Genomic DNA, 16,417 nt, shown 5'->3' on the forward strand with positions numbered 1-16,417 from the left:
GTGGCACAGGGCTGCCCTGCTGCAGGTATCCTGGCCTGCAGACCTTTGCACAAGGACCCTGGGGACCAGCTCAGTGACAGAGTTGTTCCACTGAGTCAGAAAGATGCTAGGGACCAGCTCAGCACTGCTTGACAGCCACTTTCAGACTGGGTGCAATACCAAGGGCACAGACTATCGCCTTCTGTCTTCAGACTTCCTGGACATCACAGGGGTGTCTTTAGAAATAAGATTCAGCTTTTTTCCCGTTATCCAGTCATTCTAGTTTGTTTTCAGGATCCAAAATTCCAATCCCAGAACGATTTATAGTTTCACATTTGATTTTAAAAGGTGAGTGCACTGCCTGAAGTAATTGTCAATGTCAAATAAAGTCTTTAAAAGCTTATTATATTTGCATTTCCTTCCAGGTGTGACTCAGGATTTCGGGGTACTGAATGTCAGCCTGAAAATCCCCTCCCTTCAACTGTCATGTCTGATTTTGAAAACTCAGACATCCTGAAGACAGAGTGGCAAGAAATTATTGGGGGAGAGATCGTCAAGCCTGAAGAAGGCTGTGGGGTCATCTCATCTGGCTCCTCACTCTACTTCAACAAGGTAGTCATGAGGGATGGGAGACAGAGAAAGGCACGTTCTGTAGGTTTGAATGGAGCATGACGGGGTTGTACAGCAAAGAAAAGAAAGGTGGCAGAAAACTGCACACGGTATGAGAAGTGCATTACACAGTGCAGCTGTGCTCTGCAGGTAGAGAACAAAGCAATCAAAAGAGAGAGGGAAAGACGTGTGCATTATGTATTCAAGAAATAACAGCTGTAATGGGAGGAAGTGAATCGCCAGTGTGCTGGGAAGTGTATACATTCGTACTGTCTTCATTGCGCATTTTCTGTTTCAAGACCCGCTTCTTTCTCAGCATCCAGCCGCTTCCAGTTGTTTGTTCTGGACTGTTCTGGGTGAGGGATGAAGATAGGTTGGCTTTCCAGGGGGCAGGCAGCTAAATTTGAGGTCACAGAACCAAAGCTACTGAAAAAACAAGTATTCCAGACTTCTAAAAGTTGGTAGCCAGTAGGAGGATATTCTTTTGTACAACTTGGATGCTTTGCAGACAAAGATAATAGAGCAGAAAAAGATATAAAGAATTCTACTAATTAATAGCAATTATAACTAAAATTAAAAGATATCTTCATGACCAGATGTAAGATTATGGGTTATAATCGCGGATTTATTTTTTATTGTTGCTCCTTGGGTCTAGTACTGGGCTTTGTTTTGTTCTTAATTGAAAGGAAGAGTACAAATGCAGCTATGTGCTTCTCTTTTAAAGATTTGATCAAACTGCCGCTGCTGTCATGAGAGCCAGATTAGTCCCAGAAGAATAACCCAATAAGCAACGCTATGTAATTGTGTGTTGTTTACCTCATTACAAAAATCTAACCCATCAAATAATTTTCAGCACTCCTACATAGTCTCACATCCAGCTCCCCTGGAAATACAGCTTTGCACTGAAAATTTCATAATAGACCAATCAGTATAACTAGCTAATTGCGATAATTGGATTTTTTTTTATATAATCATCTTCTCTGTTAGATGTTTTTCCTTCTGGCTCAGTTCCTCATGCCATGTTCCTCAAAAGTAGTTTGCTAATTTAGAATTAACCTGCTATGAACTTTCTGCTGATTTCTGCTAAAGAGGAGTGAAAAACTCATTTAGAAATTCTTGGCTTTTTCTATTGATCTCTAAGGGTTAGGTTATCATTCATTTCTTGAGTAGTAGCAGTCTATGTGCCACCAACAGAAGGTGGTTTATTTAATTTCTATTTAGATCTTTTTCAAGGTGTCCAGTGGCCATGTTAGTAAATATTAAAAAAATATTTTTGTAGTTCCCCAACAGTTCCGTATTGTTTTAAGATCTCATATTGACAGGCTCCATTTCTTTTATTTGCTCAAATAGCCACTTTTAATTTGAATTTTAATGTTTACTGCCATAATCAATTACTACTACCAGAATTAATGTTGGCTTTTTTATGCCAACCCTCTATCTTTTGTTTTACAACTCACTTTAATCAATTGTAGGTGTGTTCACAATGCAGAGCTCTTTTAACTCACCCCTGCCAGGTTTTATGTCACTTTTGCCCCCTTTCCCAACCAACCTGGTTCTCTGGTTAACCCTTTAGCAGGCAGCGCTGCTGTGGGGTGTAGATATGGGGAAACCCACTAGAAATTGTTTTACAGCCAGAGCCTTATCCACTGCAGGGCAATACGTTGAACACCCTCAGCCAGCAAGGGTGTTTGCATCCTTATTATCTCTTCCTAGTTTGATTTAATGATGATAGTTTCGAATTCCTGTGGGTTTGCAAATCAAACTGTGAAAGCAAACTACCAAGGGATTATGGGTGTCACCTTGGCCAGTATTAGCCACGGAATCTCGGGGCTGCACCCAACACTGAGTCCATCTCACTCTCACAGCACTATCTAGGAAGGATTTGCTCACCTGGGAGTTAACCACCAAATAAACCAAAACAGAAAGAATAATTTGAGACTAAATCAGTATGACTGTATCCCAGATTAGTTTTTTTGACTGTCAAAGGATTCTTCACAGATTTTAGTTGTCATCAGTGGTGCAAGATAACCAAGTTTCAAAACCACAAACATTCAGTTTCCAGAATTTAGTTTGGCAGTGTGATGTGGCCTATTTGGTAGCATCTGCAAATGAGCTACAGACCCAGGCTGTAACACCAGCAAAGAAAAGTGTTCTGAGAAAGATAGCAATAGATATTAATCTGTGCTGAGTTTACCCTGAACTGAATAGAAAGAGGAAAGAAGCAATGAATGGAACAGGTTTTAAAGTCATTTATCATCTTCTTAAAAACTACAGATGATATTTTAAATCTTAGCTCATAAATCTTGTTATTTATGTCCAGCTAGATCATGTCACCTGCTTACCTCAAACTGGTCTCCAAATTTTTTAGAAGGATCATGAATGTACAAGTGAGACAGAGAAAAATATAAATATTACTTAAAATATGGGCATCATTTTGTAACTTGGCCAAACTTTTTTTTTATATACCTTTTTATGCTTGGAGGTGGACAGAAACACTATTTTTTAGGTAATAGGAACAGTAGGCTTGTTGCCAGGTCTGCTCCAGTTTCAGGGGTGGTGCCAGGTCGCAGGTACTTTTAATGAAGGCAGACTCATGATCCCTGCATCTTCCCTCCAGCTGCAACCATTTGGAGCTTGTGAGGCTCAACACTGTGCTGAAGCAGCTGTGAGAGTCATGGGGCACGTGGGTCACCTCTGCAGGGACACTCCTCTTGTCCTGTGTCCTGCCTCACCGCAGGCAGCTACATATGAGCGTTTTGTAGCCTGCACGCTCAGCCTCAAGCACCAGGGCACAAGGGAAATAGGGGAATGGGATAACTCCAGTTACAATAAAAGGCGCTTAAAGCTTAAAGCTTTTTTTTAGCTGAACATGCTCTGTCTTCCTTTGCCTACATGCACACAGTGACCACGTCAACCACACTGTAGATGTCCAAGAGCCATTTCCTGCTAGAAATCAAAACATCCTTTGAAAAGCTGTTCACTAAATTTTATGAGGCTATTTTTTCTCTCAGCTGTGCGTAGGTAAACCTGAAACCAAATCCACAGGTTTTAGTTGAGAGACTCCCAAATTACAGCACTTACTAGGAAAAGAGCATAGATTTGTGTAGGAATAAATCCTGCTCAGATGAGGTATAAAGAGAAAATGCCACTTCTTTGTTCTTGTGTGGGAGATGGGCTTCAAGCAACAGATATTATAGGGGCTATAGTTTCAGATGATCAGGTAATCCTATACAGTGCAAGGTTTGACTGGAGACATGCAATTCAGAAATCTCCTTTTACTGGTTTATGCTTAAAATATTGAATAGTTAAATATTTAGCCCCCGTCAGTTCAGGATACTCAGCATCTGCTCTTTGTGGTCTGAAGGTACTTGGGACATTGAAGGAATTAGATGAAATAGTTGCGTGGAAAATATGTTGCGAAGTCGCATTGTGTATTGAAATCTAATAATAAAAGTTCTTGTGGGATCATGCCAGGGCAATTAAGACATAAAGGATGACCAAGAAGAATCATTTTCTGAAAGACAATTAAAAAATCATGTTAACACAAAATTCCATGTCCTCTGTGTTGCACAATTTTCTGTGGAATATTGATCTGTGTTGGTCTTTAAATATGTCTTTTCACAGTGAAGGTGTCATATTTAATATTATTATTACCCCTTTGTTCTTCGTATTGTAGGCTGGAAAAAGACAGTTGGTAAGCTGGGATTTGGACACGACCTGGGTGGATTTTGTCCAGTTTTACATCCAGATAGGAGGAGACAGTTCTTCGTGCAATAAACCAGACAGCAGAGAAGAAGGTGTGCTGCTACAGTACAGCAATAATGGTGGCATCAACTGGCAGCTACTAGCAGAAATGTATTTCTCTGACTTCAGCAAACCCAGGTATAATTTTAGTCTAAATTAAATCCATACTGCATCAGCTCTTTAAGAAAAAAAATATTTCTCTCTTTATGAAAACATTAATAATAACTTCAAGTTATAATGCTTAAATGCCATCATTATATGGAAACTTTTCCAGGCTGCACAGTAAATTCTTCTCACTAGGAAGGAAAGTAACGAAAGTGGGCCTTAAAAAACTGAAGTAAAATGTAGTTTCCAATCACTCACCTCCCACGTGAAACACAACTAGAATACTAATATCTGCAAACCATTAGCAAGCAAATATAGAACTTGCCCCAAAGAAGTGTAGAAATCTGCCATTTCCTCTGACTCTGGTTTCAGATCTAATGAACTTACATTAATGTCACGTACAACAAAAATTCCTCTAAAGAAATATTTAAGGAGGAGAAGAAATCAAGTTCAACATTACAATTTTGCTGTAAGATAGCTTGTCAGTGAAAATTTTAATTGCATTTTTCTGCGTATTTTATACATTATTTCTATTGCCTGTAGTTCATCTCTTTCAAAATGTAAATAATTTTATCTTGTCATTTTGTATTGCAATGAACAACATTTTCAGAAGGACTTCTGTAACTCAGCAAACTGTTCTTTTCTAAAGGTGATTTAGGCATTTGGAAGTATAAAATCATTGCAATTTGTTTAGACTAGACTAGAATGACTAGACTAGAGTAGACTAGACTAAACTAGAATAGAATAGAATAGAATAGGAATAGACTACTTGAATTGGAAGGGACCTGCAGCAGTCGTCTAGTCCAGCTGCCTGAGCAGTTCAGGGCTCACCAACAGTTAAAGCATGTTACTAAGGCCATTGTCCAAACGCCTCTTAAACACTCATAGGCTTGGGGCTTCAACCACCTCTTTAAGAAGCCTGTTCTGGAGTTTGACCACCCTAACAGTAAAGAAATGCTTCCTAATGTCCAGTCTAAACCTCCTCTGGCACAGCCTTGAACCATGTCTTCTCACTGGACACCAGGGAGAAGAGATCGGCACCTGCCTCTCCACTTCCCCTCCTCGGGAAGCTGTAGAGAGCAAATGAGTTCACCCCTCAGCCTCTTTTTCTCCAAACTAGGCACAGAGTCCTTAGCCACTCCTTATAGGACATGCCTTCCAGCCCTTTCACCAGCTTTGTTGCCCTCCTCCAAACGCATTCAAGGACCTTCACATCCTTCTTAAATGGTGGGTCTCAAAACTGCACACAGTACAGAAGGTGAGGCTGCGCAGAGGGGTAATCACCTTTTAGACTAGCTAGTTATACTGTGTTTGATGCACCCCAGGATGTGGTTTTCCTTCTTGGCTGCCAGGGCACAATCTGCTGACTCACCGAGGCTGCTGTCAACCAGCACCCCCAGATACCTTTCTGCAGGTCTGTCTGCTTTCCAGCCGCTCCTCTCCCAGTTTATATTTGTGTCCAGTGTTACTCCATCCTAGGTGCAGTATCCAACATTTCAACTTGTTAAATTTCATCCCATTAATCATAGCCCAATGCTCCAATACGTCTAGATCCCCCAGCAAGGCTCTTGTCCCTCAAAACACTCCAACTCCCAGTTTAATCTTATCAGCAAAATTACTAATGGTGCATTCAATCCTGAATCCGGATTGTTAACAAATATATAGAACAGAACTGGCTCTAGAATTGAACTCTGAGGAATACCTCTGCTGACCAGTCGCCAGCCAGCTATACCCCCATTCATTACAGTCGTTTGAGCAGAACCATTTAGCCATTTCTTCAGCCAGCTCCCCATGAACCCACTCATCCCACAGATGAAAACCTTGTCCATAAGGAATCTGTGAGGAACAGTATCAACAGACTTAATAAAACCCAGAAAAACTCCCTTCATCCTCTAGGCAGATGGTTTTGCCTCTACCTTGTCAAAATTACAGGACACATCCAACAAAGAAGCTACATACTGAAATCATCACTGGACTGTCCAATACACTATTTTTAAACAAAACGTCTGCCCCTCTGAGTAACCGAGAGTGATGGTCCTTACTGAGTGTAGCTATGCATATTTATTTTTCTTCTTCCTCAAATGTGGCCCAGAACTTATCTTCCAGTTCCTTATTTTCCAACACATAAATCTAGGAATCCTCCAGAAAAAAAGGTTCCCTGTAGCCCTGAACAATCCTTCTACCTCTCTCTGCCTGACAAGCAAGTGAAGCAGGGTCTGTGGTACAAATATGTGGTATAAAGAATGAGCACCAAAAGGAATGTATGTATAGATACATATATGTAAAGTGTCTGAAACAGGACTGAACAAATAACTAATATATACAAATAAGTATAATTAGGTTTGAAACTTTAACTTTTATTTAGCATCGGTTTTGTAAGGTGTTTTCTAATTTGAACTTAGAGCAAACTGTCTGAGGAGACCTAAAGTTCTTTTACGAAAATACATATAGGAGGGCTGAAATATTTTTATCCACAGCAGAAAACTCTGTTATATAATTTATTGCATTGTAATAGAAGGATGCTTTTGTCTACAAATAGGCTAAGCCAGAAGAAAATTAATTTTCCCAGCATATTTCAACATTATTTGCTGGCACCAGAAGAATTTTCAGACTTGCTGTACATGGATCAGCTGAACAGTTTAATTCAAAGCTGAATAGTTAAATCAGTTCCTTATTGTGCTAGGCAATATAGTAATAGAGAGTAAAAAATAGCCGTTGTCTTAAAGACTTTACATTCTCCACAGACAAAAGGGACAAAGAGGGCTTCTTGATATGCAGTGTATAAATAGGTATCCAGATATGTAGAAGATTTCTAAGGACTTCTACATGTAAGACAGACACTGGCTTTCCTGCCTCTTTTCCCTGTTCAGCGGTATTTCTCCCTACAAACTGTGTTCCCTAAAGTTCTGCTGAATTTCTGATCTTTTTTAGATTTGTCTATCTGGAGCTGCCAGCTGCAGCCAAGACACCTTGCACCAGGTTTCGCTGGTGGCAGCCCGTTTTTTCAGGGGAAGGATATGATCAGTGGGCCATCGACGACATCATCATTTTGTCAGAGAAGCAGAAGCACATCATTCCCGTTGTTAATCCCACTTTACCACAGGTAATAAGCAAGAGCAGGCTGTGGGCATCCCCTCGAAACAGGGACAATCCTCTCCTTTAGTAGACTTCTCCTTGAATATAATTTTCTTTGAAAATATTGGGTGTATCTAAAGAAACAGCTGTAGTCTTTGCAGCTGTCTCTCTGTGTGGGAATAATCTGGGTTTTATCACAAAACCATCAGGCTCCTAATCTTTGTGACAGAGGATGTAATTAGGCATCCCCTCAAAATGTCAAGACAGAAATTTTGGAAATTACAGTTTTTGGAAAATGTCAGAAAATACAAATTGCAAAATTTGAAAGTTGATTGTTTGGGGAATCATTCTGAAGTCATGCTGCAAGGTGATAGGATTTGTTGTTGCTTTCCTTTTCAACAGAACTTTTATGAAAAGCCAGCATTTGATTACCCTATGAACCAGCTGAGTGTATGGTTAATGTTGGCCAATGAAGGAATGACCAAAAATGAAAGTTTCTGCTCTGCCACCCCCTCCGCCATGCTCTTTGGTAAATCAGATGGAGACCGGTTTGCAGTGACTCGAGATTTAAGTCTGAAGCCTGGATACGTCCTGCAGTTCAAGGTATTCTTTAAACAAAAATCCCTGCAGAATATTGGTAAAATTGCCCTTAGTCAATACTTCCAACATGTCACTGGGGCCACAGTTCAAAACAAGGTGATAAATCACACCACTGCGTAAGAAGATGTGAAGAACACAAGCATGAATTCATACAGCATAAAATATGGTGCTTTCTGAAAGGATGGTGCAGGAGAGCTTTTTTGCCCCTCTGGAGAAGTTTTAAAGCTTGTTGTTTCCAAGCTTCAACAACATTTCAGAAGTGGGTTGAAGTGACTGTCATTTTATTTGAGTCAGTACTAGGAAATGCTTCTCCACTGTCGAGGGAGAAAGGATTTATCCCATCTTGGGGCTCCATGACTATAAAAGCTCCAGTGTGGTTTGTGTACATTTTTTGTATTTTAAACTATTTAAGGATTTACAAGCTGCTCTGTACTCCAGCGTGGGTTTTTCATATAATTTACTTTTATTGTGTGAATGAATACAGGCTTCAATTAACATTCTTTTCTTTAAAGGGCTTACAAAAATTTCGGTGGTTTGACAATGCATCAGAATATGGGCTCCAAAGAAAGTGTATTTGCTTTGACAAGCTCTTGTTTCTGAACCCTAATCAAAATTTTATTGAGTTTATAATGAAATCCCATCGGTGAATTCTGGAGGTTGGTTGCAATGCAATTTTAATGAGCTCACCACAAATACATGGTCCTTACATAATTGGTGGATACAGACACTGAATAATTTAGAAGCGGAATTATTAAAGAGTTCAGATGTTTACAGGCAGCTTTTCAAATATAATTCCCACAGTTCTATAAATAGGAAAGCTAGTTAGAAATAATGGGATTTGTAAAATAATCCCATTTCATCTAAAAGTTATGCTAACAGAATGCTATGCAAACTGAGGGATTGCAGTAGATTTTCGGAGTGAGTAGTTTTAGACTCTAAACTGTTTAAACCCCAAAACTATTTCAATATATAAATACCATTTAGCCTGGAAAAGATACTATTTGCCCCTTCACCACTTTCCTCTGCTTCACTAAGTCTCCATTCTGTCTGTTTGATGATCAACAGCATTTCAAAAACTGTTTAGTCTAAAAAAGCAATACTTACCAAAGTTTCATACGCCTTCCATTGCTGAAACACTCGGCAGTGCAACATAAATACACAGACATAAGCAACATGTATCAGAGAACAGTGAGTTCTTCTTTATAAAGTCTATTATTGAAGGCCTGAATTTATGCTCCTCTCTTTTTCGGAAAGCTTTTCAACTGGCGTGCACGTAAGTGTGTTAGACCTCTTTGCATGGTCTAATTTTAAACATATGGTTAAATGCTTTCCTGAGATTGTGGAATTTCCATTTTAAATAGCTGCCTGGAATAATTTTCAATTGATAAACTCAAAGACAGTAATTTGTCAAAATTATTTCATTCTACATGAATGATTTTGCTTCACATTTTACATCCTACAGCTCAAGTAGAATTTCTGCAATAAAACAGTGAAAACTAATTTCTTTGATAGCTTGAAAAATTAAACTGAAAACTTCAAATTGGCAGTTGATTTTTGTCCTGGTTACATTCTCATTTCACATTTTAATTTGTATTTTTATACTTAATCCAATTTTGCTCTATTCTGGGTGTCCAGAGAGCAGCTCCAACTCCCAGACATCATTTCTGCGAGGCCAATGGCTGGGCTGCGGTCAGGGCTCGCGGCCCAGGCTGGGGGAGAGCTGGAAGTCAGGCTGATCCTCTGGGCACATGGGGCAGGCTGCAGATGGGATGGGCCTCAAGGGATACAGCTCTTCCCAGTCCTCCTGGGCATGTAGGTGCCTGTACAGACTTTGCTGTTTGTGGCCTGCTGTGCACCAAGACCTTCGAAAAGTTTTCTGCACATTTCAGTGTGTTGAATGCTGCAACCTTAGTGGAGGGATATTGGGAGTTTTTGCTGAGAAATGTCATATACTTGTAGGAAACAGACTCCAAACATTAGTCACTGTTTGCCAGCAGGGTTCAAAGCAAGTGTTCAGAGCGCTAAGAGTTCCAAACTAAAAAGTCAAAGGTGATTTGCAGCCAAAAAATACCAATAACAGCACAGGTTTCTTCTGCTCATAACTGATGCTCTGATTTTTTGCAGCTGAACATTGGTTGCACCAACCAGTACAGCAGTTCTGCCCCTGTTCTGCTTCAGTACTCACATGATGCTGGGCTCTTCTGGTCACTTGTGAAGGAAGGCTGCTACCCTGCATCTCCGGGCACAAAGGGATGTGAGGGAAGTTCCCGGGAGCTGAGCGAGCCAACTGTGTATCACACGGGAGACTTTGAGGACTGGACAAGAATTACTATTGTTATCCCCAGGTCACTTGCCGCGAGGTACTGTACATTGTAAACCAGTGATGCCAGTGGTACATGTGAAATAGCTGCCTCTTCTTTGATGCTACATTAGGAAAAAGTTGCAAGCTGTGAATAAAGTGATGTTTAAAATCTGCAGATCTGTGAAAATTATACTGTGCTCTCCAAAACAGGGAGAAGCTTTCCATTTTAAAGGTATCAGAATAGTCTATTAAATTAAATTGCAAAGCAACAAAGATCCCAGAACATTTTAATTTGACATCAATCCCTTCATCATGATGCTGTCTCTATGCATATCAGTTAGGTCAGAGGCACCAGCAAGAGAGTGATAAGTCACTTGAATCAAATAAGCCATCTGAACAAGATTAATTTTACAGTTACCACTGGGTGAAGAAACCCTAGAAGCGTATCTGTGCTGCTGTGTAATGCGCTGTGTCATTGAAGGCAGCCAGGACAGATGAAGTCAAAGGAGGGAGGAGGGCTTATCTGTGAGCATGACCTCAGCATCGGGTTCATCCCCGATTAGAAAACATCGGACAGTGCAGGATGCAAATAAGCCTTGAAATCAGGAGGCTTTTCTCAATCTTACTTGGATTTGGCTTAAGTTCCTCACTCAGCTTGCTCACTGTCTTACCCTGTCAGTAAACCACCCCAGTCCAATTTGCTGCCTGCAGCTGTCCAGAGCACCTGGCCACGTCCCTGCTGCCTCCCAACTCCCTCCCCACAAGGCAGCTGCTCTAGTGCTGCCCCAGGGTTTCAGCCCCATCCTTTGCTCTGGTCTTCTGAAGCCCTGGCACAGATTTTCGTGCACGTGCCATACTGTGTAGTCAGGGGAGCTGGTGCCTTTGCCACAAGGAGCTGAAATAGCGGCACGTACCATAACAAGGTTGTCTTTTCTTCAGTAATTAGCCAATAAAAGCAGGTGCCAAACTGAACAGATCTGACACCAGCTGATTCGATTTACCCACAACAAGCAGTGCAGAATCAATACCAGCAATCTGTTTGGCATTATGTTGAGTAACGCGATCAGGAATATGAAGCTCATGCAAACACATTAAAAACTAAGTACTGTGAGTTCAATGAGGGGTTCGTCGTGTTGCAAACAGAATTCATCGTGGGGCACTTTGGAAATCATGGTTGATGGGTTATCCGGAGAGCCTCCCATTCCCTCAGCTGGTACAGAGCACAAGCACAAGGATCACCTACCTACCAAAACCCAGCGCACAGCAGAAATCAAGCAATAGGTTTACTATAGTTAGAGTAGCAAGCAGGATCTTAGTTAATCCATTGTATTGGCAATCAGACTAAACCTGTTCCCCTCTCTGTGGAACCACCCGTGAAACGATTCAGCTAAAAGTAAAAGACTGAAAATTAGTAACCAAAATATTCTTTTCTTTGACAAATTTCCTACATAGTGGGTCAGCTGGAGTAACTTAGTACAGGCTCACTGAAGTCCCTGGAGCAGTTTCAGTTACGTTACATCACCGTTTTCCAGAAATTTCCTGTTGCCATCCAAGAATAAAAGCTTAGTATTTTTGTCCACATGTTCCCTAGGACGTTTGTTGTTTTTGGTTTGTTTCTGGTTGGTTGATTGGTTGGTTTGGTTTGTGGGGTTTTTTTTTGGGGGGGGGGGGGGGGGGGGGTTTTTTCTTTTTGGTTTGTTTCTGGTTGGTTGATTGGTTGGTTTGGTTTGTGGGGTTTTTTTTTGGGGGGGGGGGTGGAGGGGGTTTTTTCCTTATGTCCAAAATACTTGAACATTTTTTATTTAAAATTGTACAATAATGTAATAAACTCTTCATCACTGCCATTACTGAGTTCCCTTTTGTAAGTACTGTAAGAAATGGAGTTCTAGGATTTTAATATGTAATTAGCAGTTCAGGTTGAACTGAGTAGTGAAAGGCATCTTCAGAATCACATCTAATCATTCACTCTTGTTGATAAAACCACATAGCTGTTCTTTGCATCACACCAGTACATATGGACCAGAGAAACAGAGAAAGTCAAAATACATCCAAAAAATCTGGAAAAAATACCATTAAGTGCAAAATGTAGTGTGTCAAGAAATATTTTCCAGGCATCCATTTGCATCCTACTGGCAAATGGCTAGTTTAGGAAATGCTCCTTTTAATCTTAAACAAGGACCAGTAGATATTGAATCTGGGAATAGAAACACTGTGTCCTTTGTTGTTCTTTCTCTACAGTAAGACTCGGTTCCGCTGGATCCAGGAGAGCAGCTCTCACAAGAGTGTGCCTCCTTTTGGCTTAGACGGCGTTTACATTTCTGAGCCTTGCCCCAACTACTGCAGTGGACATGGGGACTGCGTCTCAGGGGTCTGCTTCTGTGACCTGGGCTACACAGGTAGGATAACCCTTTTTAGGTGGGATTACCGATAAACGTTAGCTGACTTAAAACTGTAAAGCTAGCATCTTGTTTCTCCTCTCAGATATTCTGGAAAAATACATGATGACATAAATTTCATGGGCTGCCAGCAAGAATCTTTTCATTTTGTTAAATAAAATTCAGCACAGGCAAAACAGAGCAGCTGAAGGCAGTGGATACTGGTGATGTTTCTGGCAACCACAGTCTTTGAACATCACCATCTGTATGAATAGGAAGGGACTAGCAATAAAAGAGAAAACAAAATAAAATATTATAAACTAAAAAGTCTGCGTAAAATATTTTGGATCATCTTCAAAAGAATTGTTTCTGGTTTTGAGTCCCCTGGCCATCAGATGGCATGGGACCAGGAGGGAACATATGTTCTGACAGGCTCTTCTGTGCAAAATTCTGCTCACTTGTGGTTTCAGGGTCTTTTATGATGAAGTACAAAAAAAAAAAAAAAAAAAAAAAAAAAAAAAAAAAAAAAAAAAAAAAAAAAATCCAGTGGAAAAAAACCTGATTGACACAACCAGTTGCATGCTGCACTCTTTTCAACCCTCTACGCCAATAAAGCAATAAGCTAACATCTTTTGTTCAATTTGTTTAAAACGAAATAAAAGGATAATATTTTTCTGTGTACTTAAAATGCCTTATCAACAAAAAGCGTGGCTGTTTCTCACCTAGTGAAATAAGCCTCCTCAGAGTTTAGAAGAAGACGGCTTATTCTGCCTATGAGAATTTGTAAAGCGGATTTGAAAAGGTACAATCCTATTGTCAGGCCATTTTCTTAGAAAAGCCCGGAACTTTGTCATATGTGGATGCAACTGAACCGCCTGCCAGTGTACTGTATCCGACCTTTACTCTGTTCAGCACAGTTTCACCAGAGCATCTTCCTTTTTTTTTGTTTTCCTTGAAGCTTCTCATGGAACCTGTGTGTCTAATGTGCCTAATCACAGTGAGATGTTCGACAGGTTTGAGAGGAAGCTAAGCCCTCTTTGGTACAAGATAACAGGAGGTCAGGTTGGCACAGGCTGTGGCATCCTCAGCGACGGAAAATCTCTGTACTTCAATGGACCTGGCAAAAGGGAGGCGAGGACTGTTCCCCTGGACACAACAAATATCAGGTCAATCCTCAGTGCTGCTTCTCACATTTGTCTGTGTATTCATGTTGTCTCCTCTCTGTTATTACAAGTGCAGATGTGAGAAGGTGGGAATTGTTTTTCTGTTAACTGCAACTGTACACGTAATCTCAAAGGCAGAGAAATTCCTTTTTTTTATTCATTCTGGTGTACTATTTCCTTCTCTTAAGAGGCAACACTTAGGTTAGAAACGGGGGAATAGCAGCATGAAAAATATGAACTCCTTATCCTTCTGAGAAGATGGTTTGCACCGTATTCTAGATGGACAGGCAGAAGCCGTGATCTTGAGACTGCACAAAACCTAAGACTGCCCACAGCCAAACAGAAAAAAATCCCTTTTCCCCTGACTGCGTTGAGTTGCAGGCGTGGTGATGGCACAGCAATGAGCTGTTGTTTACTCTGCCAGATGCTGCGAATTAGTCCACTTGTCAGAAGTGTAAAAAACAGAATGTGAATTGTTTTTGTGTAGCCAAGAGGCTAACAAGTCTTCACCTCTCTCTCTGCAACCACTGAATCCTGCACTGCTGGTAGCAATTATCCTTTTTCTCTCAAATTGCCTAATTGATTAATGTAATTAGGATAAACAAAGGGCTGTTAATTCTAACCATTATTTAGCCTGGAGTCTGCTGCTGCTTGGTCCCGTCTCATGAGGGATCATGCACCTGAAACCCTGCTCACACTACAACTGTATCAGTTAGCTTAAAGATATTTGTCCTGACAAATACTGCTCCAAGGGTAAGTAACGTCATGATCTGCTGCATTATTTCATTTGTGGGTTCACTCAGCAAAGATGGGCCATGAGTCACTGCTACTCCTCTCCAGCTCAGCCAAGTGATGCTCCTTAGGGCAGTAGGGTTGCTGTGGGTTTGGAGACATCCTTAGTGGCTCCCTCACACCGAGCAGCATGGCACCAGCTGCCTTTGCTATGTCCCCTGTGTGTTCAACAAATTCTTCTCTGACAAATACATGAATTATTTATATAGTTATGTAATCTACTTAATAATTGAATTAATTAATTGTTTGACAAATGTGCTTTGGACAAGTTCATGTTTGCACTAGAACTCTGGGAAGATCTGAGCGCTTCTGTTCTGCTGTCTTTTTAAATCTTGTGTTATTAATCCTGTGAAGCATAATATTGGAAGTAAACACATCATCAAGAAATCCGTGTTCAAACAGTATTTTTGAGTTATTCCTTCTTTCCTGAGGAAATCTTTTTATAAGAGAAAAGGATTCTCTTTAGCTTTAAGATTACTTTGAAACAACTTTTAATAACAGATATTAATATTTATAGCTTTCTGGTTTTATAGACATTGAATCATTTTAAAGGCCAGAAGACATTTTACAATACTGAGCAATGCTCTATCTTGATGTTTTTAATCTATCACTACTTCTGTTTTATACAAGAATATGGTCATCTGGTGTCTTGAAACTGGCCAAAGAACATAAACGGCTAGAGGGACAGCTCGTAACAGCAACTAAGATCCATCTTCTGAGCACATGCTCAGCATGTGAGCTGTGTTCCTGATCATTTTTCAAAATAAATCAGCATTTAATTTTTTTATAGCCATCACAATGAGAAGTTAACTTTTTTTGGTTTCTTCAGCCATGTGTATGCTCAAGAGTAGTATCCACCTCAAGCTGTATGACCAGAACATGGACTCTTAGAGTGCAGCAATTACCCCAGGCTGGTTTTATGCTCAGAGGAGAGAATAGCTGCTTCAAAAAGGACAATGCAGCTCATCCTAAAGTAGAGTCCAGCAAAGACTACTGCTTTGTTGTTTGGAAGCATGTATTATTTTCATTAATTACAAGGCAATCTGGATTTGCCATGTAAAACTTAGACATTCAGCTTCAGATACCTTGCTTAGAACAGATTCATCCTGCTTTAATGTTTGAGACCATCTGTAACATTAACTGGTTCTGTTTTTACTAGAAGCAAAGGCAATCTAAATTGAGTGTGTGAGGGGTTAACTAAAAGATCCATACCCTAAAAAGAAAATAATTCCTCAGCCTAGAATTTTTTTTCTGTTATTTGAACTAAAATTAATGTCACTTGAAAGAGGAGATTAGAGGGAAGCACTTTTTCCCATTTTGGTATTACTTTTTGCATTCAGTAATACCTTGCATAGAATTCAGTTATCTTATTAGGGGTCATTTTAGTCCCTACACAGTTATCTTTAACTTTAGCATGGGGTTTTTGGTTGGGAGGTTTTGGTGACTGAGTAAACAGCAGAAAAATATACCTCAAAAGACATACTCTTAGATATGTGGATTGAGTGTTGTGAATAGGAAGGCTGAAACTCCCGCAGTAAATTTTTAAGCTTCTTATTTTTCAGGTTAATAGTGTTTTCCCAGACCTTTTAAGATCTTGTTTCATTAAGTCAGGCATGGAAGAGCAAAAAATTGAAAAAATATTGCAAGACATTAAAGTTATATTTTCATTCTGC

General features: G+C 40.1%; 1 protein-coding gene across 1 annotated transcript in view; it reads left to right on the plus strand.

The window, feature by feature from the left end:
• RELN (reelin) overlaps positions 1–16,417 on the plus strand; it is a gene marked incomplete at its 5' end in the record, with an annotated part of 120,648 nt that overhangs the window by 86,175 nt on the left and 18,056 nt on the right. The window contains 7 exons of the mRNA XM_010141799.1: positions 405–591; positions 4,265–4,470; positions 7,369–7,540; positions 7,915–8,115; positions 10,237–10,472; positions 12,653–12,810; positions 13,748–13,955. Of these exons, the coding sequence (XP_010140101.1) occupies positions 405–591; positions 4,265–4,470; positions 7,369–7,540; positions 7,915–8,115; positions 10,237–10,472; positions 12,653–12,810; positions 13,748–13,955 (1,368 nt within the window). The remainder of the gene's footprint in view (positions 1–404; positions 592–4,264; positions 4,471–7,368; positions 7,541–7,914; positions 8,116–10,236; positions 10,473–12,652; positions 12,811–13,747; positions 13,956–16,417) is intronic.

The sequence above is a fragment of the Buceros rhinoceros genome, unplaced genomic scaffold, assembly GCF_000710305.1.
Source record: "Buceros rhinoceros silvestris isolate BGI_N320 unplaced genomic scaffold, ASM71030v1 scaffold2268, whole genome shotgun sequence".
Classification (NCBI taxonomy): Eukaryota; Metazoa; Chordata; class Aves; order Bucerotiformes; family Bucerotidae; genus Buceros; species Buceros rhinoceros.